General features: G+C 39.2%; 1 protein-coding gene across 1 annotated transcript; it reads right to left on the bottom strand.

Moving 5' to 3' along the window:
* Positions 1 to 41: 41 nt before the first annotated feature.
* Positions 42 to 23,473, bottom strand: clip1b (CAP-GLY domain containing linker protein 1b; the record flags this gene model as incomplete). The annotated part of the gene is made up of 21 exons (XM_010784384.1): positions 42 to 3,208; positions 3,858 to 3,970; positions 4,095 to 4,183; positions 4,269 to 4,434; positions 4,521 to 4,608; positions 6,077 to 6,120; positions 6,312 to 6,357; positions 10,137 to 10,243; positions 15,046 to 15,120; positions 16,593 to 16,678; positions 16,765 to 16,822; positions 17,566 to 17,661; positions 17,932 to 18,093; positions 18,907 to 19,011; positions 19,880 to 19,940; positions 20,068 to 20,171; positions 20,785 to 20,982; positions 21,368 to 21,569; positions 21,668 to 21,792; positions 22,882 to 23,012; positions 23,093 to 23,473. Coding segments are annotated over 21 exons (2,672 nt in total), but the record flags the coding sequence as incomplete, so codon positions are not given.
* Positions 23,474 to 24,095: the final 622 nt, after the last annotated feature.

Raw genomic sequence — 24,095 nt, 5'->3', positions numbered from 1 at the left:
AGTGTTTTCTGCTAGAGTGAAAAAACCACATGAGCACAAGCTTGTTTTTAAAGTGTTTCTATTGGACTGCTCAGGAGTATACAGAACATAGAAAACAGTGACATCTTACACCACGTCGACATCTGTAAAATAGTTTCCAAACCATTTCTAGATAGTGCCTGAAATAGTTACATATATAAAACATTACACTAATAATAATAATTAGACGCATCACTTATAAAGTACACAATGTTTTAAAGTCTATACAAATGTTGTTTTTCTCGCATTATACAACAGGGCAGAAAAATAAAATGTCGTACACATAAAAGCTTTCTTTTGTCTCATGGCACTGTGTACACATTTATCAGAAGGACGCCTCTGATTAGTATTTACAAAGGTTAGTCACATGTATTAAAATACACTGTTACACGGGAAGATTCAATATGATCCAAATATTGTGCTTAAGAACAAGAGGAGTCAAATACAAGTCGCTACAGAGGCTAAATTTAAAATAATAGTTTGACATTTTCTGGGGAATATGTTCACTTTCTTAGAGGTAGTTGAAATGATTGATACAACTTTAATATCTGTCTATGAAAGGAGTTATCTACAGATAAACCGTATTATTGCACTTATTAAATGATCAGACCGAGGATGCACTGTAAATACGGAAAGATTCAAATAAGCTGCAGCAGAACCAGCTTTCATTTTTCTCAAAATAAAATATTCCTCTTCCTCCTAAAAACTTGGCGCCTGCATTACCCACAATGCAACCAGACTACCAACTAACAGATTCATGGGACATGTTGACCTGTGTTAAAAAGAATGCGAGGAACATTTAAATATCTGGTTGTTAATTAAGTTTGTTGTTTTCTTTTGTTTTGTTTTCATTTACAACCTTAACCTCATGTTTAAAACTGCGACCATAATCAGGGAGGCAATGTCATTTCCTCAAAATGTACTAAAAATGCAGTTTAGATGTATGGAAACACCATTCTGTGGGAAAACTGTTTTTTATCTGGAGACTTTTCTTTACTCCCCAACACCTCGATACAGACTTTAGATGTCAAATTGTTGCAGTTACCCTATAAATACAGTATAAGACTACATCTGCCTTTCAGCACCTCTGATTTTAACATCTTGATTAGTTAACCTGTAGAAAAACCAGTGTCTAAAAAACGTTTACACACTTTGTGCTAAGCTAAGCTAACCTGCCTTAACTTGGTTCATATTTGTCATACAGACAGAGTAGTGTCGATCATCCCATCTAACTCTCCACCAGAAAGCAAATAGGTGTATTTCCAAAAAATGTCAAACCAGTTAAAAGAGGGCAGTATGAAATGGGACGGAATAATCTGTACTGACTCTTAAAATAAATTCACTTTTGTTTAGAATCTTTAGTTAAAGCGCTGTTTGTTTCGGCTGAATCTTTAAAGTGGACAGTGCAAAAAAAAAATGAAGTTAGTGTAGAGGCTTCTATAGTTTTATCTGGTTAGTTTTCATTCTGTAACATGAGGCGTTTGCATTTCAGAAGCCCGTCTAGTGGTCCTAGTTCAGACTTTACACTTGAATCAGTGCTAGCTTATGTCCCTGTAGGAATGTCACTGGTTAGCCAAACATCAGACAATAAATAACAAAATGCAACAACGTCGTCATCAACGAAACCTCTGGAGCTCTCAGTGGCATTCATCGAGAATATTAACCTGAATGATGATCTATGGAAATGAGACAACACAAACAGAGATAAAACAAATCTATCTAATCAAGTGGTTCATTTTGTGTCTGCTCTGCACATGTAGATGAACTTTAAAACTCAAAATCTACACCATTATAGACCAGGCGTCCTTAAAGTGCTTTGAATTTATTTTTACTTTAACACCCAAAATTCCTGGTGCAGGCTGACGAAGATATTAATAGTGAGATGGTTTTGTCCAAACATAAATCTGTGACTTCATACAAAATGTAAACGAGTACACTGACCTTTGTGTGTAAAATCTGTCCCTTTAAGTCAAGGTGTATGTAATTAGTTTGTTGTCTTTGTTTGCATCTCATGGCGTTCACTGAGAAACCTTGGAAGCTACCATTTCCAACGTCAAGACTGACATTTACTCAAAGTATTAGAGGTTTTACATAGACTAATATTTAGGTTGATAATGACTGAGTTAGAGGGCCACTAAAAATACAAAAGAATATCAAATAAAGAAAAAGCCACAATCAGTTATATTATACAGTCATAATATTTAAACAATAAGACAGATGTCTATTCAAAATCTTTTGAGTATAAAGCTTTAATCATTTGTCGTAAAATATTTGGAAATAACTTTTTTTTTCAAATAATGAATGCGATTAGATTTCAGGACTTACTGTATAATTCTGCAACATTATGCCTCATTTCTTTAGAATGTTAGATTATATTTTTCCTGGATCTTATAATTCGTTTTAGGTGGATATGCTGGAAGAAGCACTTTGCAAAAATATTAGTAAATATTATAAAATTAGTAAAAAGTTAGACATGGCAGTATCTGTCTGATTTTTGCAGCCGCATAGACTCGAGGAATGTGTTACTTAAGAGACAGTAATGTAGAGGTGCTTCATTTTCCCTTATTTCAACTGTGCTTAATCAAGTTGCATCATTTTCTGCTAAATATCAAATAAAGCCTAAAAAACAACACGTACTTCTTACTTTTAGAAACAAACTTAAATGCAAAACAGCACGATAAAAACGTTGAGTGCAGAGGACGGATTCCTTTTTGTTATAAACATCAATATTGCGCAGCATATATTTGGACGAGCGTTGTGCATTACAGTTTATCTTCAGAGAAAAGCTGCAGAGTAGAGATTCAGACCAGGACAGTGGCTACCAGTGATATGCATAAATACAGTAGAAAAATACAATATGAAAAAAATCTGACGGGAATGAAGCTGGAGGGTGAAAAGGTGAGTTTAGGAGGAAAATGAAGGAATTGAAATGCCGGTAAATATCTGTTGGAGCTACTAGAAGGTCTGATCATCGTTGCAGGACTCGGTGGCGTGTCCGAAGGCCTCGCAGAAGTCGCAGTACGGCCTCTCGTCGGCCGGGTTGCCTCGGTAGGTGGTGTGGGGCACCGAGTCGGGGCTCTGGGCCTGCGTGGGGCAGTCCTCCGTGTCGTGGAGGTCAAAGCTGTCGCAGATATCGCAGAACAGACGCGGAGTCGCCTTCTTTTCCCGCTTTGACTCACCGTCATCAAACCTGCGGCAGAGAAAAGAGTCGTGTGTGATGTATCTTCTTCCTCTCCTTCCCTCATAGCCACACTGTTTCACTGGGTGACCTGGACATACTTCAGGAGCATGAACACACACAATGTACTTTATTTGAACTCAATCCCACATATAGTACACCATCCCTCCGTAACAAAGAGTACCAAATATGGATTCACCCACAGATAGAAATAGTCCACAAGAAATACAATATTTCCCGTTTGTTTAATAAAAAACTACAGTAACCAGGGTTCAGATGTTTGTTTCATGACTTGAAAGGAAATAAAAAGTGTAAAAATCACAATATTTCTGCACATAAAGCCTTCAATGGGTTGAATAATTAACTTTAGGGGGGCTTGTATGCATATTTTGTAGGACTTACCACTGTCTGTCCTTGTTTCCAGCCTTCTAGCCTCCAAGCTAACTTTGCCTGGCTGTAACTTCACGTTTAACAAACACATGAGTGGTATCAATGTTCCTTTTCTTTCATTTAAGCAAAGTGTGGTTAGGGAGGTAAGGCTTCTGCTTCATTTTCTTTAATCAGCCAATCACTTCCTCAATGACTTGTTATGATTGTATCAATTTGCAATAACATAAGAACACAGAGAAGCTTCATTTGATATCATTGATATATCCCTTACTTATCAGTGTCGTCGTTGCCGTTGAACTCAGCCAGAGCGAGCTTCTTCAGCTTGATCTTCAGCTCCTCGTTCTTCCGCTGCAGATCCACGATCACACTGTTCAGGAAGTTTATCTGATGGAGACCAAGCGAGACACAGATCACCTTCAAGTGGGCTCAGATAAAAGCTGAGAACATACATTTAGTTATCTTCTCCACCTTTCTTTCTTTGGCCTTTCAATCCCTTTCAAAATCCCACCTTTGTAAGAATTTCTTTTCGTCCTGACAGTCTTACCTGCCCCTCGGCGAACTCCTTCTCCTCCCTCAGCTGCTCCAGCGCTGCGTCGGCTGCAGGAGCATCAGAAAACAGGTTGACCAAAACAAACACATCCTCACCAGAACCAGAGTTCATGTTTGATCCTCCTCTCCTCACCTGAGGGCGGAGCCTCCCAGTCTTCTCCCTCTGAGGCCTGTGATCCCATGAGCCTTTGCTCCAGACCGTGGACTCGGCTCTGCAGCTGAGCTTTGTCTCTCTCCAGCGTCTCCACGGCCGAATGCAGCGTCTTGGCCGTGGCGTTTTCTCCTCGAAGCACGGCGATCTGCAGCAACACAGAAAAATAGGAAACCCTCATCAAGCTGAGAGAAGAGGGACGTTTCTAAAGAATTTGTAAAAACTTGTGAATACCTCCTTCCTCAGAGTGTCCAGGTCCCGGTCTTTGTCTGAGATTAAGGCTCCAGTGGATTTCTGGAAGTTCATTTCACCATCCGTTTCTCTGGAAGAACACCAAAGACAGGATAGATTAAGAGAGAACCAATATTTAGACTGAGGTCATCTTTGTTTTTTATAATCTCTTTGAATACTTTAGTTTTCTATTGTTGAAACTAAACATCATTTTCAGGATTGTGTGATCCAAACAATTCAAATGAATTCAAACGATACAGATATATAGCATAAAGATAGATCATCATCTCCACAATGCACACACATATTATGCTCAAATCCTTATTTGTTAGCATTTAGCAGACAAAGAGCGGCACACACCTGGTATAAAAGGCAGTCTGATAGAATCATACATTTATTTTGTATGACCAGAACATTTGATTTGATCTGATGAACAATCTTTATCAAATTGAAGATTCGTGAAAATATCATAAAATATAACATTTGAAGCTTCATTCAAAAACTTCAAAGCTTTAATATAAGAAGGGACATTTGGTGAAGCCCTAGTGAAACATGAACTTTACCCAACTGTAAAGGTTACAGCATATAAACAGTTGTAAAACACGATGCTGGATTTCACATCCACACAGTCAAAAACCATGAATCATCAGCTGTGGATTTACACCACCTGCCCCAGTGATACCCTACACCACCTGCCCCAGTGATACCCTACACCACCTGCCCCAGTGATACCCTACACCACCTGCCCCAGTGATACCCTACACCACCTGCCCCAGTGATACCCAGGAGACACCATCTCTGTTTCAGCTTTCTTGAGAAATGAAACTGGATGTGAATCAGGTCGTTTCACTGAATCACATCTCCTGTCTTCTTCCCCTCCACCTGAGAACACACTCTCGCTCCAAATGTATTATTTCTGCTCTAATTATTGTGCATCACCTTTTCATTTCCCTACAGCCGACACCACAGAGCCGTCAGCTGCTCTCCATCTCTCTCCTCCTTACTCTGATCTTACTCTGATCACTTTCACCTACGACTGTCATCCTGTCTATCATTTACGCCTCATCAAACATTCACTGTTAACTGAAGTCTCTGCTCTGAAGACGTTTAAATACTGAGCTGAGAAGACAAAAACTTTCTGTTTCCAGACTTAGAAAGTGACTAAAATAAGACCAAACAAACACAATGAACACATTTCAAACATCTTACTCTCCTACCAGAAGTGGAAAAGTCTGTCAGGCCTAATATTCTGATAAACACAATCACATAATATACCCTTAAATCAGCATAAAACGACATTATATTGGTTATAATTCATTGAATCAACTGACTAAATGAGGGAATCACCTTTAATAAGCCAGTGTGACCAGTTCATTACATATTCACTGGACTGACTATCAATGAAGGTTCATCAAGTAAATCACAACATGTACATAGTGTGTACAACCTCAAGGGATTTCCGAATAACATATAAAACAGTCTATCAGCGTGGTTTAGAAGAACATGACAGAAATATAAAACATACATATTTATTAGGGAGATATGTCCTAGTCTCTTACCTGGTCTTCATGTCTGCCTGCTGACTGTTGCGGTCGTCATTGTGCTGAGAGGGAAACACACACGAGGCATTGAAATAGAAGCTAAACCCGTCTGAGCTCGCTCGCACAGTGGGAATTAAATCCTCACGGTGCCAAAAGCTATTAATCAAATCACCGTATCTGACTCAAGAAACCCTGATCCATGACAGGAAGAAGGACGGCGTTTATATAATAACATATTTAGAAAGGTCTGTACCTCCTCAAGATGCTGAGACTTCTGGGAGGCCAGCTTCAGCTCCTCACTGCAGGGGAAGAGGAGGAAGAGAGTTGAAAGTGTGCACTGAAGGAAGGTATCTGTGTCACCATCACTGCTGTATGCTTACATCTGGTCTGGGGCCAGATGTGTTCACACCTGTTACACATGCACCCAAACATTAACAAACTGGCACCTTCAAATACATTGTGGTTCACCTGCTCAACATTTTGGTGCAAAAAGAACTTATTTTAGAGTTGATTATGCCCTATAGACAGGGGTGCACATAACTTTCTCAGTGACGTACTGAAATGAGTACCTGGAGTCAGTACTCAAAGTTATGTGAAGAAGACTCTGTCGTCCGGTGATCTAACCGCCTTCTGGAAAAGCTTCACAAGTACGTTGGAACGCAAATGCGCTTTGTGACACAAGTGACGGTACGCATTTCAGATTGTTTCCGCGCAAGCGTACCAGCGTACCAGTTATTTGCACCCCTGCCTATAAAGTTCTAACCGGTCAACAGAGACAGAGCAACATTAGCTTTTATTTGGGGTTTAAACACCTCACGGATGTAAAGTCCAATCTTTACTTTCTTTTTTAGCTCACTTTGGTGTCTCTACCAACTACTGAGGGTTATATCCTTTTAAATATATATATATATATATATATATATATATATATATATATATATCATATTATATTTTTATGTATATCCTGGCTAAATGCTCAGAGATATGCAGGTTGTTGTTTGTCATTGTTGAGTAACTTGATAGTTCTCTTTTGGTTCATGACTACAACCGAGCCCTATGACACATAGTCCTCTGATCCATTGCTAAAAGGAAAATATTGATTATAGCTACAAAGCAAACCAAGTGTACGGGTAAAGGCTCTAATTTAAAATGTATTCAAGTCAATTATGTCTTCATAAAAGCAGAAAATGTTTGCACTACAAACATTGTGAGTTGAAAGTGAATCTACTGTAAGGCCCTCATTTATACTGATACCATCCACAGACTAAAAAGCCATCTGTTAGTCTTTATATCAGCTGCTTATTTCCACTATTACCTCGTCCTACTTTAACATCTTAAAGGATTGGACAGCTGTAAACCCACAGTGGTTTATACTTGCTGCATAAGATACAGTAGTGATACAGTACACACACATCCACGAGTGAAAACACCACCAGGGAATTAAAAAGCTGACACTTTAATCTCAGCATATGACCAAATGTAGCCCAAGAGACAGATGCACACACTGTGTTGTCTGGGAATTTATGAACTTGGATATGTTTGGATGCTGGAACCAAATGATTTTCTGGAGAAATTGAAATTAGCTCCATGTGGGTCATTCTTAGGATTTGTGTCAGAGGAAGAAGCTTTGTGTGACTAAGAGCTGCGTCTGAGCACCAGCTGGGTGAAATATTTGGCTACCAGTCCCTGCTGTATAACAACATCAGCCATTACAGTTAATTGGAGGAGTTAAAGGGAAATAGGAATACTAAATATGGTTTCTTACATATACTTGTAAATAAAAAGTCACTGCAATGTCTGTCATCAGTATTCTCCAATAGGATACAAATTAAAATGTTTTAGCAGAGAGTGAAGCAGCTGGGGCGAAGATTTTCCAATTTGAAGCATGACAAATAGTTTCATGCATCATCTTTCATTTCATTTCTTATTACCTTAGTTTTATGCTCTGTGTTTTTCCAGAGAGAAATGATATCAAAGCTTATATTTCTAGACAAAAACATGTGGAAGACGGTACAAGAGATCTTGAAGCTGCATTAATTACTTTTGGTCGGTTGACCACTTTGGTCCAATTTAATATTTGTCCACTACTTTATTTGACAAAATACCTGCTAAACTATCTTATCCGATCAGCCTTAACTGCTAAATAGTAAATGTCAGCCAGCTACAAAAAGAAACTAAGACATTAACATGCTGGTGCTAAGCAGGCTTAATGTTAAACATTGTCATTGCATGATAGCATCCTGATGTTAGCAATTAGTTTAAAGCACTGCTGTACCAAAGCACAATCTCGCAGAGCTGTTAGCGTGGCTGTTTTATAAGCCTTACTAATGAATGAGGACTCACATATATTCCCAAACTGACGGACAAAACAATCAGGTTTGACCTCAACAAAGACCATCAGAGCTGTGGTGCACACAGCTGCTCTCTCAGAAGAAACAAAAGCCACATTTAGTCCACACACTGATGTCATAGTGAAAGTGGCGGCCATGTTGGAGCCAGGCGGTCCTAGGAGCAGCGACGGAGTGATTACATAAGAGCAGCAGACTGAGGAAGGATGGAGAAACACATTGTTGAGACGTGACGGGATGGAAATGGAGGAAATTAAGCTGTGACAAATCCACAGAAGTGTTTAACAGGATTCACCTTTATGCAGAATGTTTGGTTTGAAAAATAAAAAGGCATTGATATTATAAACGCAGGTTCTCTCCAATAATATTGCTTGACATTTCCATCTGCTGCGCTTCCCGAAGGATGCTACATATTGATGACTATAATTCAGCCAATTAGATTCATCTGGAGCTCTGACGTCACAGCTCTGGGCTCTGATGACTCAGGGGAGGTGTGTCAGAATGATGTAAAGACTCAAAAACACACGCACACACACAAAGTCTATAAATAGACCTCGACTTTGGGCTGGAGATCATCACAAACAATTGGAAGTGAAAACATGCTGATAAAAGATGCAGTATTTTTACCCGGCATCAAGAACAGTTTTAGCTGAGCAGTCAGTCAGAGCGCTGATGTATTTTTATGAATTTGTTGCTATGCCAACACAGTGGAAGCCATGAAAGTAATCATGTTAATAGATTTAGCTTTTTCATGCTTTGCCCCTCTCTATGCATGAGGGTCTTAACTGGATCATACCAATGGGTTTTCATGTGACTAATTAGTACTTTCACTTAATAGAAAACCATTTTGCAAAACACATTTGACATTTTCTTAACCACTTCATGGATCTGTTTTCATTCATTTACATGAATTCCAAGAGTAAGAAAAAGATACAAATAAAGTAATATAACAAATGCATTTTGTGATAATTCGGGCTCCCTTACAGTCAAGATGGCAGCGAAGACAACAAAAGATTTGTTCAACTTGTATCATGCCTAACTTAAGTGGATCATATTTGGTAACATAGAGTAAATATGTGCTGCTTCAGTTCAAAATGAGACCAAACTTTGTGATGATTATACCTTTTTGAGCCACGACTAAGGCCAAAATGTGACCAACAGCAGACTGACTTTAGCCAAACTTATTGACGGAAAAGTACATCCACATTTATATATGACATATTTTTAACAAATGTATATGGGAAATGTAAAAAGAAGACATTATATGTGCTTTGTGGAAATCTTAAACAACCATTTTAATAGTGAGGAATTGTGGTTTAAAAATATGAAGGCAATTCCTCCCAAGAGGGATTTCTCACAGTCATGTGTATCGTGCATTGTACTCCACCATCATATCCATAATCACATAATAGCACCCTCTGGCTAATTATGGGCTTTACACAACAATTTATAGCATCTTTACAAGTAGGAGCATCTCTCCAGAGAGCTGCAGATGGAGCCACTTTAATAACACATTTGACTTTGATGTCTAAAATGTAATTAAACCGAGACATTTGCACAGTCCTTTCTTTGTGCTGAGTTAGAGCCAGAAATGCAAGCGGGATCTTTAATGATCAGTACAGACCCTCCGGACAGATTAAGCACACAGCACTCTAATGAACTGGCTGGCTGGGGTCACCTTTACAGGAGACATGCCAGGAAAAAACACATTAGTTATAACGAGTACTCACATTTCCTTGCAGAGGGCTCCGATTCTCTGGTTTTCTGAGCTGCTCCGCTCCTTCGACAGGCTTAGCTCCTCCTGGTACTTGGAGTTCTGCTGTTTTAAAGCCTCAAGCTGAAAAGATTCATAAATAATAGAAACACACCAAGTTAGAACAACAAAGAACTTTAAGGGAGGTAGTTTTCCCTTTTTTGCTTATTATGTATTCACAGCTAAGATGTTGTTACACTAAAGCCCTATTCTGACTGGATTATTTTTCCGGGGGAGGTGGGAAGTGAATCTATAAAGCACACGACAGCCACAAGGCAATTCAAAGTGCCTTACACAAAACATTGAAAACATTGAGACAAAGTGCAAAAAACACATCTAAATACAACTAACTGCCACTAAAAAGCAAACAGGATAAAATAACCTATAATAAAATAAAGAGGGCAGGGCAGTGTAAGGAGCACTTATGTGGGTCATTTCCCCCCCACACTGGCAACAATTAAAGCTTCATTACTGGTTGGAACTGTCGGTTCTTCCTGTAATGTGTATCAGGTCAAGAGCAGCCTGCTTGTGTTTTAAAGAGACTCCTAAATGACGACTAAGCAAGCTCTCCGAAAATGGGAGATACTGTACTGTGTATAGTATACACCTATTTGGTTTTGCACCCTGTGTTTTTTGGGCTTATATTTAAAAACATTTTGGCAAAGTGGCATCATTAAAACTCAGCTGTTTTATGTTTGCAGTGGGCCTATGGATCTACTGACAACTATCACTGGATCGCTTTGCCACAGAAGAAAACATTTAATGATCAAAGGCAAGCTTCTTTTTTTTTCTCTTATGATTTGAAGGATGCTTTATCTATGATGGACAGACATCAGTGAAATGCACACAATTATATTACTGTGTTTCATGTGTGTGTGTTCATGTTTGACTGAGTTTTGACTCAGAGAAGAAGCACAAACCTTTTTAACTTAAAATCAGACAAAATTCAGGAAATCTTCACATTTCAAAACATGGAACCAGCTAATGTTTGGCATTCTCCTTAAAAATATATATTCATCAATATTATCAAAATAGTTGTTTATTTTGGTAACCCCAAAGTTTAGTGGCACAAACAATGTTTCTCTCTATACTCACTGTGATAAAAGATACAAATGACCCGGCAAAAATAAAAGCATCCTTACTGTAACGAGGATTAATTGTCTACCTACTCATCAAATAATGACCTCATTGTGTGTGTCAGCTACTTTACACCATAAACACCATAATACCACTTCACAATAAAACATCTCTTGCGTTAGAAAACAGCTGCTGTTACACAAGAGAAGCGATGGGTCATTAGGAGTGAAGCTGCAGTTAATTCTTAAAATACCCAACGCCTTGATAAATGTGATGAGTCAGAAGAGAGCAGAATGCGTTCAGTCCATGTGAAACTAAAAATAAAATCCCCAGACGACAGTTCCTCCAACTTCACCTCATGCACACTTTCAGTTTCTCATTTAAGTCCGATATCTGGGAGTCCAAAACAAAACACCACATCTCACTTAACTGTTTTTCTGACATGTGCAGCGCCGCCATGTTTGCAGTTTCAAAATAGCAATAGTCAATAATGAATTACCAAGTATGACTGATAAATCAATACCTTTGCAGTAGCTGGTTAAAAAAAAAAAAAAAACTATTTTCTAAAACTAATGTGTTTCCCACTTTAAGCATCTGCATTATGTTTCCGTGCTTCTTCGCATATCTTCAACAACTGTGTTTTGGATGCTTTGCACATCTGTTTCTGACTTTTTCAATATTTATCTCCACCTTCAAAGTGTATAGTCAGCTGAGAGTGCTAAACTAACACAATTATAAACAAACGTGCAGGATATCTACTCTGATCACAAGCACAGGCTACATCAAGGAATCTGAAATCAACACCAATTAAAACCGTCATTTATGAGAGCTAATTAGAGACAGAATTAGCACCCTCTTTTCCTGCAAACAAGAAGAAGAAGAAGATTGAAATGCTCTACAATCTGCTGCACTGATCAGGCTTGAATCCCGAGCTAAGAAGCCAAAGAAAAGCAGCCGTCCTACCTGGTAGTGAGGTGAGAAGTTGTTATTGGAGTAACCCTGATGCAGAGCAGCTATGTCCATACCTGCACAGCTCCCCTCTGGTTTTAACCTATGTTAACCTTCTAACAACAGCAGCGCTGGTGCGATGTCACCCGGCTCTACAGCATCACATGCACAGAATAAAACAAGCTGGGCATCAATAAAGCATCAGCTCTCATCCCCCGCCGTGCAGCGCCGCGAGAGGGAAATGGAGCGTGCGTCGCCTCAGCAGCCTCGCTCTCTCTCTCACAGTCGGGTTAAAAGCTGAGCACTTCCATTATGTAAGCCCCACAAGAATCAGCTCCTCCCAGACCCCCCCCCCCCCCCCCCCCTCAAACATTCTGCTGCTTTTGTTTCCTCACTGGCTAACACCATATGTACACACTCCTCTGAAAGATTCACCTTTCATTCAGTGTTTTACATGAATCACAGCAAATAGAATCAGCTGTGTGTAAACTGCTGTACCTTACAAGGTCTGATCAAAACAAGGAAGCATTCATGTTGTTTAGTGTTGCAACATGTGTGAGATGTAACGTAGGCTAAAACCCACAAATGAATTGTCCTCATTGACACATTATTCGCCGATAAAATGTCTAGAAAATCAATTGTATTACAATCATTGTGTTTAAATAATTGTTTTTGGTCCAAAAGGCTGAGAAACCAGCAAATAATCCCAATTATAAATACAGACAAACAAAAGGCATGTTTTTATTTTTTGTCCATCTTCCCCTCAAGACCAAAAGTAATATGTTTACTGTCATAAAATGAAGTAAATGAGCAAATGCCCATATGTAACACAAGCTAAAAAGCCAAACAAAAAGGTTAAGGGAGTTTCAGATACATCCGGTATAAGATCATAGAAGACAGAGAAAACCAGCAAATAAGCACAACTGAGAAGCTGGAGCTCATTCCGGGGACATCTTTTTGTTAAAGAAGACAAACAGGTGGCAGCCAACACCCCTAGTATTTCATCAGGGTTGAAACTGTCAATTGTTTTCATCAGCCATTCATCTGTCAGTTATTCTTTCAAATATTGTTTTGGTTAAAATAAATGTCTACTGTATTTAAACTGCTTCTTTGGAATACCAATACTTCAAAACCCAATAATACTCCATCTACCCTAAATCTAAATAAAACAGAAATCAAGCAAATAACCACAACTTAAAAGCAAACCCAACAAAAAGAAAGCTAACCAGACAGATTTATGTCATATGATTTTAAATACTACATGTTGTACGTGTAATATATTCAAGTTGATATTTCTTGTCCATCTCTTGGTCTACTTCAATATACCAACATCCTAGGTTTACTACAATAACAAGGCAAAGAACACCAGGAAAAACACATAACTGAAGCTGGAAACAACCATTTCACCATTTTGTTGCAACTTTCAACTCTTGCATCATTTCCCTTGTAATCTATCTACTGGGGCTGTCTTATAACATAATAAATAAGAACAGAAACAATAAATCGCTTTTTAAAGTTTAGTCTCAGGACCCAACAGATGTGTGAGAGCACAACACAAGAGCCCGATCTGAAGTCAACCGTTCATTCACGCACACACTCTCAGCCAGTTACATCACAACTTAAAGCAACACGGCTGAGCGGGCAGAAAAAGCAGATGTAAGAGCATTCCCGCAGAATCATTTACACCGTGTGTTAGATTTCCTACAAAGACTAAAGTACTGTTCTCGTTATTGTAGCATACATAAACATTTTTTTGAAGACGGTCATGTTATCTGATCCTATCAGACTCATAGAGGCAAGTACATACAAAGTTATTGTATGTTGTTCATTTCAACCTTCCAATACAGAAGGTTATATTTTTAACTATTTTATTAATGCTATTTCTGTATTATGCCTTACAGTGACAGAGCTGAAAATAACCATTTAAAGGGGAATGGATGACTTGTTCCTATTCTTTCTGACACTAGTAGTGTATAAAAGGGTTGGTATGGTGTCATTTATGTTGGGTTAAAGGAGGACTAAAATAGATGCAACCAAACAGAGAGCATTTTTTTACGTTCAATCTCTAATCTCCAATCTCAATTTCCCTCGCTGTGATGACATCAAACATCTGGAGCTCGCAAACAGCTGGAGTCAGAGTGAATAAAGGCAAGCAAGAGGGCACCAGAGAGCCACAGTCTGAGAGCACGGCTGCAGCTGGACAACCGTCAGGATGAGGGTGTAATGATACACATATAGGGGCAATAGAGACAGGGAGAGATGGCTCATAGTATTTCATGCGTGGCTTATTAGATGTGATGACTAGGACTTTCAGAGTCACATGCGGTCGGTGTGGGAATCCTGATGTGAATACATAATAAAAAACCTGCAGGCTACAAATGCTAAACGTATGCATGTGCAAGTCCTTTCTTTCACAGGGCAGTGGACACAAAGTAACATGCAGCCTCATGCATGCATACAGTACATAAAGCTTAGGATTCCTCAACATGCTAAAGCACAGCGTGGGATAAGAGAAAAGGGCATTTGCCAGTAAAGCTATAAGGTCCAGACGGCAAGGAGAATTTTATTGCTGACTTTTATATACTTTTTCTTTTTTGAACGAGTCACCTGAAAAGTCAGTCTGAGAATGAAGAAATAGAAATGAAATAGTGCTTTTTCTTTACTTCTGTCTTAAATGTCTGTCCTATATTGTAATAAACTACACATGTGCTGTGTGAGAGTGGAAAGATTGACCAAAAAAAGGGAAAACTAATGAATAAAAATACAACTTATAAAATGAAAACACGGTGATTTCAGTGTCAGAAAGTATTCACAGTTTTCTGCTGTATCTGAATATCACCACACATATTTCTGATATTTACCTGTGCCTCCAGTGTCTTGTTTTCATCTGTTAGCTGCTCAAGCGCCAGCGTTGAACTTTCTGACTTTTTAGCAGCCTGGAAAACATACATATCAAATCAGAAAAGCTTAAATCAGAGAGTAACATCAGATTCTCTTTTTCCCAAAAATGTACAAAAGGCACAACAATCTAAATCCCTTTCTAGTCAAAACGGATATTAGCACTTAAAAAATCTCTGAATAGACCGGAGAGATAAGAGGTCATTAAAATGCTGGCTAAAAAAGGAAGACTGCCCTCATCTGAGTCAGCCTGGAGCTCGTTCAGCTGTTTCTCTTTTTAAATCTATTAATAACGACTCTCAGGAAGCCAGAGCGAAGAGCTTTGACTTTAGGGAAAGACAACAAAACACTCTTAAAACTGCAAACTATAATACCTACTGATCTTTACTAACACTTGAATCAGTAAAAGACTCTGTTTACCCTTTTATGCATGTACCTGCTAATACACTGCCCAACATGCGGATGGCCCATACTCAGTGGAATCAGTTTCATGGGGATTACACAAGAGAAAAAAGTACTTCCTTCATCATTGTTATTCCCAATAATTGTTTTCTTCACATGTCCTTGATATTAGTGCCAAGACTGGTGCGTCGACCTATCAAGTCCAAATGGGAATGATGTAATGTAAGTAACGTGTGCATGTGTGTTAGTAATGTTCTAACAGCGTAAAAAGAGCTGCCTGTGGCTATATTCAGATTTAGAGTGGGAGAGCATCACTAAGAATGAATGAAAGCACACAAGATGACCTAAACAGGGATTATAGAAAGGAAAGCCCAAACTTTTTTTTTAAATTTTTTTTTTTTTTAAATTGAGATATTTTAAGCACAAACTAAATCATCACAAATATTGTGTGGAGCTCTCTGGAGAACCAGAAGCAAAGTGAGCTATCTTGGTGAGAATCAGCAAATGTCTACACACTGATTCATCATCTACATACTGACTGTTAGCTGCAGTGTGAGCTGTGACATTCAGGCTCTTTGTGTGTGAGCACAACAACAACAAGACTGGTTACATGAGGTCAAGATGTCTCTCAGCACTGATGTTTTTTAAGCATACTGTACCAGGATCTATGTTTTACTAACATATTTTTAACAGTCCTGCATTCGAACCCTTAACCAAGCAAAGGTCTATGAATCTATTAAGCAAAATGTACTAAAATTATAAAAAGGAAAAGTAGTCATTGTGCAGTAAAATGTTCCTCGTCAGTTTTGCATGATGATGAATTCAGTTTTTGTATTGATGTTACTGTTGCAACAATGTGTGTGTTGCACTTCCCTGCAGTAGATGTTTAATGTTGTGCTAATGGTAACTCCTTTATATATTGTTGGTTAGCATAATCTACAGGAATGTATCATATTATATAAGATCCACTTTAAAGGGGTCAAAATATGTAGTGGGGTAAAAAGTCAAATACTTTCTTCTAAAAAGAAAAGCATGACGTTAATTTAAATGCAAATACTCACGTAAATGACAAGTTATTTTAAACCATTGACTACGAGTGTAAGCGTACCTTTGTCAGCTCTTTCTCTCCGCACTGACTCTTCTCTTTCAGCGTCTGGTGGTCTTTCTTTGACTGCTCCGCACTCTGCTCCAGGTCTGACAGAAAACAGAAGGACAGCATAACCTCTCACCACCGTCTTCACACAGAAAAAAGTCACTTGTGACACATCTGATATGTTTACCTTGCATGATCTTCGCTGTCCTCTTGTTGTCCTCCTCTGCTGTTTCGAGCTTTTGTCTCTGAAACGGGGAAACATCAGCGTGATTACGAACTAATCGCGTACATAGTTACATTCTTGTACCTTGAGCTAATAATGACTTGGCCAAGAAAACATGCAATGTTTGTGGAGAAAATGCCTCTCTTAATGAGGCCACGTTCACGATGCCCACGGGCAAAACACCTCACGGAGCATGAATTAGACAAATAAGGCGAAACTATAGTTAGACACTGGACCCTCACAGATGTGCACTGATGAAGGAAATGTGTTTATATATATATATATATATAAATATACCAACACATGCACTTTTCTGTGAAATGTATGACATCATCAAATTCTTAAAGAAGTCCGAACAACATTTCTTTAACACTTCTGTAGCTTAACAGTTTATGATTAAATTGATTTTTTGATAAAGAAATACAACTATTTACAACTGATGACGGATTCATTATTTAAGCCATGTATACGTTAAAAAGGCTTGTCAAATGTAAATGCTAGAAATAACTAGCTCTATAATTCAATAACAGAACATTTTATATGTTATATAAATGTTCACGTCTTCTAATCAAACGGACAAGGAAGTTGACTTTTAGCCTCAGAGATGCCTTTCTTTTCACTCTGATGAGGAATCAACAGGTCCACTTGCAATATACATTTCTGTATATTTAGCTTTACATCTTTGGAAGACGAGCAGAGATGAACTTTTTCCTTCTACATCCTCTCCTTGTTTACATTAATGTACAGATGTTCCTCCTTTCTCACCAGGCTGCTGAGCTGCTCTTCCATTGAGCTCTTATCTTGCTGTGCAGACTGAAGCTCTTTCTGTTTGCTCTCCACGTCCACACTCAGCTCGCTGATCTGTTGGGAACACATTATATATCGAACAAACAGTATGCATTTAGACATTTGAATACAGCCATACATTAATCATTACAGTAGCTTTAACAAACCAATAGAAAATAGAAAATTTACATTAGGGGCTAAAAGGAGGGTTGCAAATCAATCAATCAATCAATGTTTATTTATATAGCCCAATATAATTACATCACTTCTTCCAGCGTTACGTAATGCAATTAACCTATACACTGATGAATTATCAATTTTAGCGGAAAGCAACATGTAGCAAACCTTTTTCTCCTGAGACTGAGCCTGAGCCTTGAGGCTGCTGATCTGCTGCTGGGACAGAGACGCAGCGTCCTCCTTCTGCTGGGACGCCCTGAGCCTGAGCTGCAGGTCGGCCACCTCCCTCTCCAGCTCCATGATCCTGGAGCGCTCAGACACCGTGGCCACCTGCAGCAGGAGACGGGGAAAAGAAGACATGATGCAAAGAAGAGAAGTGCAGTATTGTACACAGATCTAGGTTGTTAAGCAAAATATCCAAATATGAGTTTAAACCTGATAATATCTGGGATTAAACTGTATACAAATGACTTGATAAAGTTTCTTATTTGTTCTATCAATTTGTCTTCGACATTATCACTTGTTTGTAGGACAATCAAAAACCAAAAGATATTTAATTTATAATTATAAAACACAGCAGCTAGCCGTACTGTTGCCCTTATTACTCACTACATTACCAATTGTGGATTAATCCGTCTCTACAAAATTTCACAATTTCCTTATGTTTGTTTTATATAAACTACAGTAACCTGGAATTTGGCCTTTTTATTCTCTTACAAATAACACTATATATTAACGAGCCATTTTGTTTTACTTTGCGGTAGGAAGCAATGGCTTTTGAGACGAGGGAAATTCACAAAGTAGAGAATTTGAGAATGACAAACTAATAAATGGTAGTTTTTTTTCTCGTGGGCTTTGTTTATGAAGAAAAATTATGTTCACCATCTTTGAAGTCCAGTCATTTCAAGGCCTTTTAAAAAAACGTGCATGAACCCATGCATAGTGTTTATTAGAAGAAGTTAAAAGCCAATGTCTCATTGTCAGGGCTTATCGTGAACAAGGCAATGAGGTAAGCAGCTTGTGATCAATCTGGACATTTGCATACTGTTTGTCCTTCAATATTTTCTGTCATGGTTATTAAACCCAGTGGAGGGAAAAGCACAGCACCCCGTCCTGCTGTGAGACGGGGACTGCCAGCATTACCCTGGTGTCCTCTAAATCCCTCTGGAGTTTTTCAGCTTTGGTCTTTTCAAAGAGCAGGCTCTGCTCGAGCTCCTTTATGTGGGCATGCTCCAGTCTGTTCTGCGTCTGTTAGTAAGAGAGAGCAGGAGGAGAAGGAGAACAAACACCAATGCAACACTGACATGCCAGCTCTGTGCCACAAACAGAAAGAAGACTTTAAAAGAGAAATGCCAGTAAGCAAGAAAGCACTGATGGTTTCCAGCATTACATCAGTCGGTTGTGAACAAAGGCAACGGTTGTTATTCGCTCATTCTGCTCTGAGTAATATCATGAGCCAATCATTTCAATCATCTCATTCTGACTCTGAGAGTTCTCACTTGATTGGCACTTGTATTCCTGTACTTGAAGGAGACTGCTTTAGTCCCTTATTTCCTCTGAAGAGGGAAGAAGATGCAGACAAGCGGGGGAGATGAAAGCATGGAAAAAGACTGAAGAATAGGAACACAAAGAGAGCTTTCAAGAACACCCAAGTAGATGAAAAGATAAGGAGAGGATGGTCATGTAAGTGCAGCAGAGGGGTGAACAAACCTCAGAGGAAAGGAATGAATAAATCAAAAAGAGCAGGAAGGAAGATGCGTCTTAACAAGAAAGCAAATGAAGGATTCAAAGATTTCAGGGAAAGGGAAAGTCGGAGACACATGATTGATGTAATCATCACAAGAGGAATGCAAAGCAGCCGTTTAGCATTTTAAAGTCACTTAAATATGACTATAGCAGGCCAAAGAGATCAGACTCAGGGTTCATTAGAAACTTGTATACAGGAGAGCTCAGAACTAAGAGGAAGTGGTAAAATGTCAATTAAACTTTCCATCTAGTTTGTCAATAATTCACACATGACTTTCAGGGGTACAACATCCGCCTGACAAGTGAGAGACAGACAGCTGCAGTGAGTCAGATGTTTAATTGAGAAGCAGATTATATAACCAAAACGTACCTCCAGGTCTCCTTTGGTGATGCAGGCCTCCTCCACGCTGAACTGCAGATCTTCCACTTTTCTGTTAAACAGTGACAGCCATAAAACTTTGTCCAACTGTTCATACTGTATTATACATTGATACATCAAAACAATGGCTTTAATCCTATCCATAAACAGAATCCCATGCAGCTACAGGTCAGACTCACCTCTTCTCCTCCTCCAGCTGGTTGAGCAGCTCCACTTTGTCTCTGTCTGCTGCCTCCACCAGTGATCGCAGCTGATCCAACTTGTCCTCCATCTCCATTGCATACTGTAAACACACATAATGACCAGCAGCATGAGCAAACTTGGTGAATGCACACTAAATTAACAGTTCACGTTGGCCATGGCAATCGCTGAAAAATGTAGCTCCGTTCACAAATGTAAATATTGCAATGTCTCGCGCCACTATTGATCTGTAAAATGTGCTCTTTCAACATTCCATCAGTGTTAAAAGTTTATTGTAATGTATTTTTTATATATATAGTTTGATGAATAATTTAACCCCTAACTAGGGACCACGGCTCATAATGCCCAAAAACGTGCTTTAAATAATTATTGCATAAGTCCTAGTGTATAGATTTTATTTCTAGTGTGTCCTTTGCATTGACATTACATTTTTAATAATGTTACAAATAATTAACTTAGTTATATCAAGATATCAGTTGTGGTAACCATAGGAGTAGTAACAGCCCCTTCCCTTTACAATCGTGTCAAGCCCATTCATAAATATTCCTTTCAGAAAACAAAAAATTAGCTTTAGATTTTTAAAACAATAGTCTCTTAAAATAAACAAATAAGAGATGCAAGTGATTTTTTTAGTATTAGTATTTGTTTGTAGTCTGTTTGACTGCATATAACCTTCATGTGTTAATATTTCTGACCTGATCCCGCCCTTTCCTCAGCTGAACCATCTCCTGCTGCACTTCTCCTGCATGGCTCGTGGCCTTCGCAACCTCAAATCTCTCCATGTCTCTCTCCGCCAGCAGCTGTTCAATGTGCTGCTGCTTCTCCTTCAGGGCCTCCTGCAGCGCTGTAGTGCCGGAGATCTTACGAGCATACCGAGCAGATGTCTCTGTCAGCTGAAGGGACAAAGACAAAGATTTAAAATGTTGTATGTTATCTGTTAAAAGAAAACTGTGTCACAGGTCTAGGAAGTAGCAAATCATAAAATAACCCAATAGGTTTAAGTTCCAAAAAACTAAAACAAGCCAAACAAGTACATTTGTTGAAATACACTGACAACAAACACAATAAAACCCTTACTCGTAGAAATTAGGTTTATTTCAAATGTGTTGCATACATAGGCAAAACTAAGCAAGTTAGCAGTACACTGGTAAAAGGTTTTGACGATGAGTTTGCTACCTAAGCATACATAACTTTGACTCACAGTATGGTGTTGGGATGTGTTGCATAAACAGTCCACATAAACCCCTGTAGTGTGGACTAACTACAGAGTGGTCTTACCAGTCCTGCTCTGCTGGGCTTGCCGCTGATGGAGGAGGTGGCGGAGCTGAGCGAGCTGATGGAGGAGGCGCTCGGGCTTCTCTTCAGGGTGGACTTCCTCCGTGAGCTCTTAGCCTTGGTGGGTGTGGTGCACGGGAAACCGATACGCATTACCTTGTGGGTCGGAGCAAACAGGCCATACCTGGGCATGCACTGAAAATACCTGAGAGGAAAGCAAGAAAGAAACATTTAAGACATATTTTCTTCACAGGTTACTTGTGATTGTGTGAAGACATATCTTATACATGTGTCATTTATCACCTGGTCCCTGCTACCGCTCCATCATTCTTGCCTAGTGGTTCATCTAGTTCCACTCCACACCACGCTCCTTTGGCAAAGTCTGTCTCCCCGAGAAACTTCACAACTCCTGCCTTGTTACCACCAACCTACACAAAAAAAAAAAACTATGATTTGCAGTGCTTTCTTAATTTACTAGTTTTATTTCAAATGAATTCACCAATCTTAAAAGGTTAAAAGTTGTTAAACTCCTCTAAGGTTACATTTGGGACAGTTTGTAGTAAGCATATTTTATCTTATGAAGAAAGCCCTCAGGATTATCAAAGACCCCCACCACCCCAGCCACAAACTGTTCTGTCTGCTGCCGTCTGGCAGGCGGTACCGCAGCGTCAGGACTAAAACCACCAGACTCAGAAACAGTTACTTTCATCCCACAGGCCATAAGACTATTAAACACCTGAACTAGAACATCCATAACATTCACCTGTTTGCAACTCACAAATGATGTATCACTTGTATATAGACTCTTATGGCACCACTTATATTCTATTTTATTGTATTTAATTGCACTATATTATCTGTTTTATTGTGTTGCACTGTTGGAGGAGCCTGGGATCTAAGATTTTCATCAACATAACTACACTGTAGCTATGTACGAATGACAATAAAAGCCTTGAATCTAATACTTGGAGAACAATAGAAAATGCATGCAAAATTAAGATGTCGGCATCACCATAATGTAAATATTACTGGGATTTAGACTTCTGTCTTTAAACTGTGTGTTCATGTCTAATGTAGCACGTACAAAATACACTTACATGTTTGAAAAACTACATTCACCCCGCGAAGTAAAACTCTCATGTCATGGTCATGGTCTGAGAATTGCGACTTCAAGAGATTTTTCAGCATCATGTACAATTATTTCCTCCTCATTTCTTTCACAACATAGTTCTTCTCTTCTACTAACACTGCTTACATATTCATCTGCTGATGTCCAAGAGAAAGACTTGAAGCTCTGCATAGTTCATACTTTTCTTTTTGGGGATTTGTAACTGAAACTTTGCCCAGAAATGGAGCAGAACAGGTGACCTTATATGGGAAATGGCTCTGTTTATCATCAACACTTTGATTCACTGAAAACAGTTCTCTCATGAAGTCCTTTGTTGGCAGTAAATGACTGTAGGAAAACATGAATATTAATCTTGAGTATATTAGTGATTATACACTGTGTTTCTTACCAGCACGCGGTCTCCGAGCCTCAGCTCCCTCCTCTTCTTCATGGATTCTGTGTCTGAGACGTTAGACACTGTATCGCTGCATGTGAGCATTCGGTTAAGTGCTGCACTCGTCTTAATGCCGGTGCCCTGAACTGTACACAGAAACAGACCAACTTTACCCCCCAGAATAAGATACACAGTCAGTATTCACTGATAATATGCTGCATGTTACCAGTTGAGGTTGTGGCAGCAGGTGTGGACTCGCTGTTTGCGGGGGCTCCTGGTGCTGGACTCTGCTGCCCCCCGTTTGACTCCTTCACTGGCAGAGCAGTCTTTGACAGCTTGGAAGGCCGTGTGAATATCCCCTTCTCGTCTTCACACTGAAAGTACCGGACCCCTGCCACGGAGCCGTCGTTCTTCCCGATAGGCTCGTCCAGCACAATTCCCGCCCACTGCCCGGGAGCAAACTGCGTGCCCCCGATGAACTGCACGTAGCCGGACTTGTCTCCGTTGACCCAGACCCTCTCTCCCACCTCGAAGTCCACACTTCCATCCTGGGTCGGGGAGGTCCCACTGCCCGGGGGCTTCTCTGGAGGGACTGGCTTTGCAGTGCCTACAATCACAATTATACCTAATATATTCACTGCTTTTGATATAAATCCTATAATTTCATTAAGATCAAATTAATAATAGTTGATCTGAAAACTGTGATATATGTTCAGTATCTCACTAAAATGTAATTGTATATTTGTGCAGCAAACCTTTGGTACATGCTGTTATTATCATTTTCCCAATTAATTTGAGCTGGGTGTCACAGGTCCCCTGAGCTGATTGCAGGTTATTCAGATCACCTGTTGGCTCCTAATTAAGAACTGAGAGCAGCTTGGTGCTTTTCCCCTCTTGGCCAATCAGGGTGAAGCAACAACCTTTTGTAAGGGCTCAAGAGAGGGGGGAACTGTACGACTTATTTTAGCAAAATTGTCAAACAGACTTATATTTCTATACATATAATACTAAAATATTTGCTAATCCTTTCTGCTCTTGTAAAGACTCTAGACTCTATTAGAACTTGGTTACTTCTGTCATTAGAAAGTGTTTTGTTTTGTACCCAACTTAAAAAACCCACACATTGTGTGACAAAGTAAGCCACACTTTTACAAATGCATCAGCATTTAATTTGACTTCAGATAAATAATGACAAATTGAATTGTTATTAAAGAGCACAGAGTAAGTAG

This window comes from Notothenia coriiceps, unplaced genomic scaffold, assembly GCF_000735185.1.
Source record: "Notothenia coriiceps isolate Sejong01 unplaced genomic scaffold, NC01 NC01_scaffold00026416, whole genome shotgun sequence".
NCBI classification, from domain to species: domain Eukaryota; kingdom Metazoa; phylum Chordata; class Actinopteri; order Perciformes; family Nototheniidae; genus Notothenia; species Notothenia coriiceps.
Note: the sequence above shows the minus strand (reverse complement) of the source record. Positions and strands in the feature narration are given on the sequence as shown.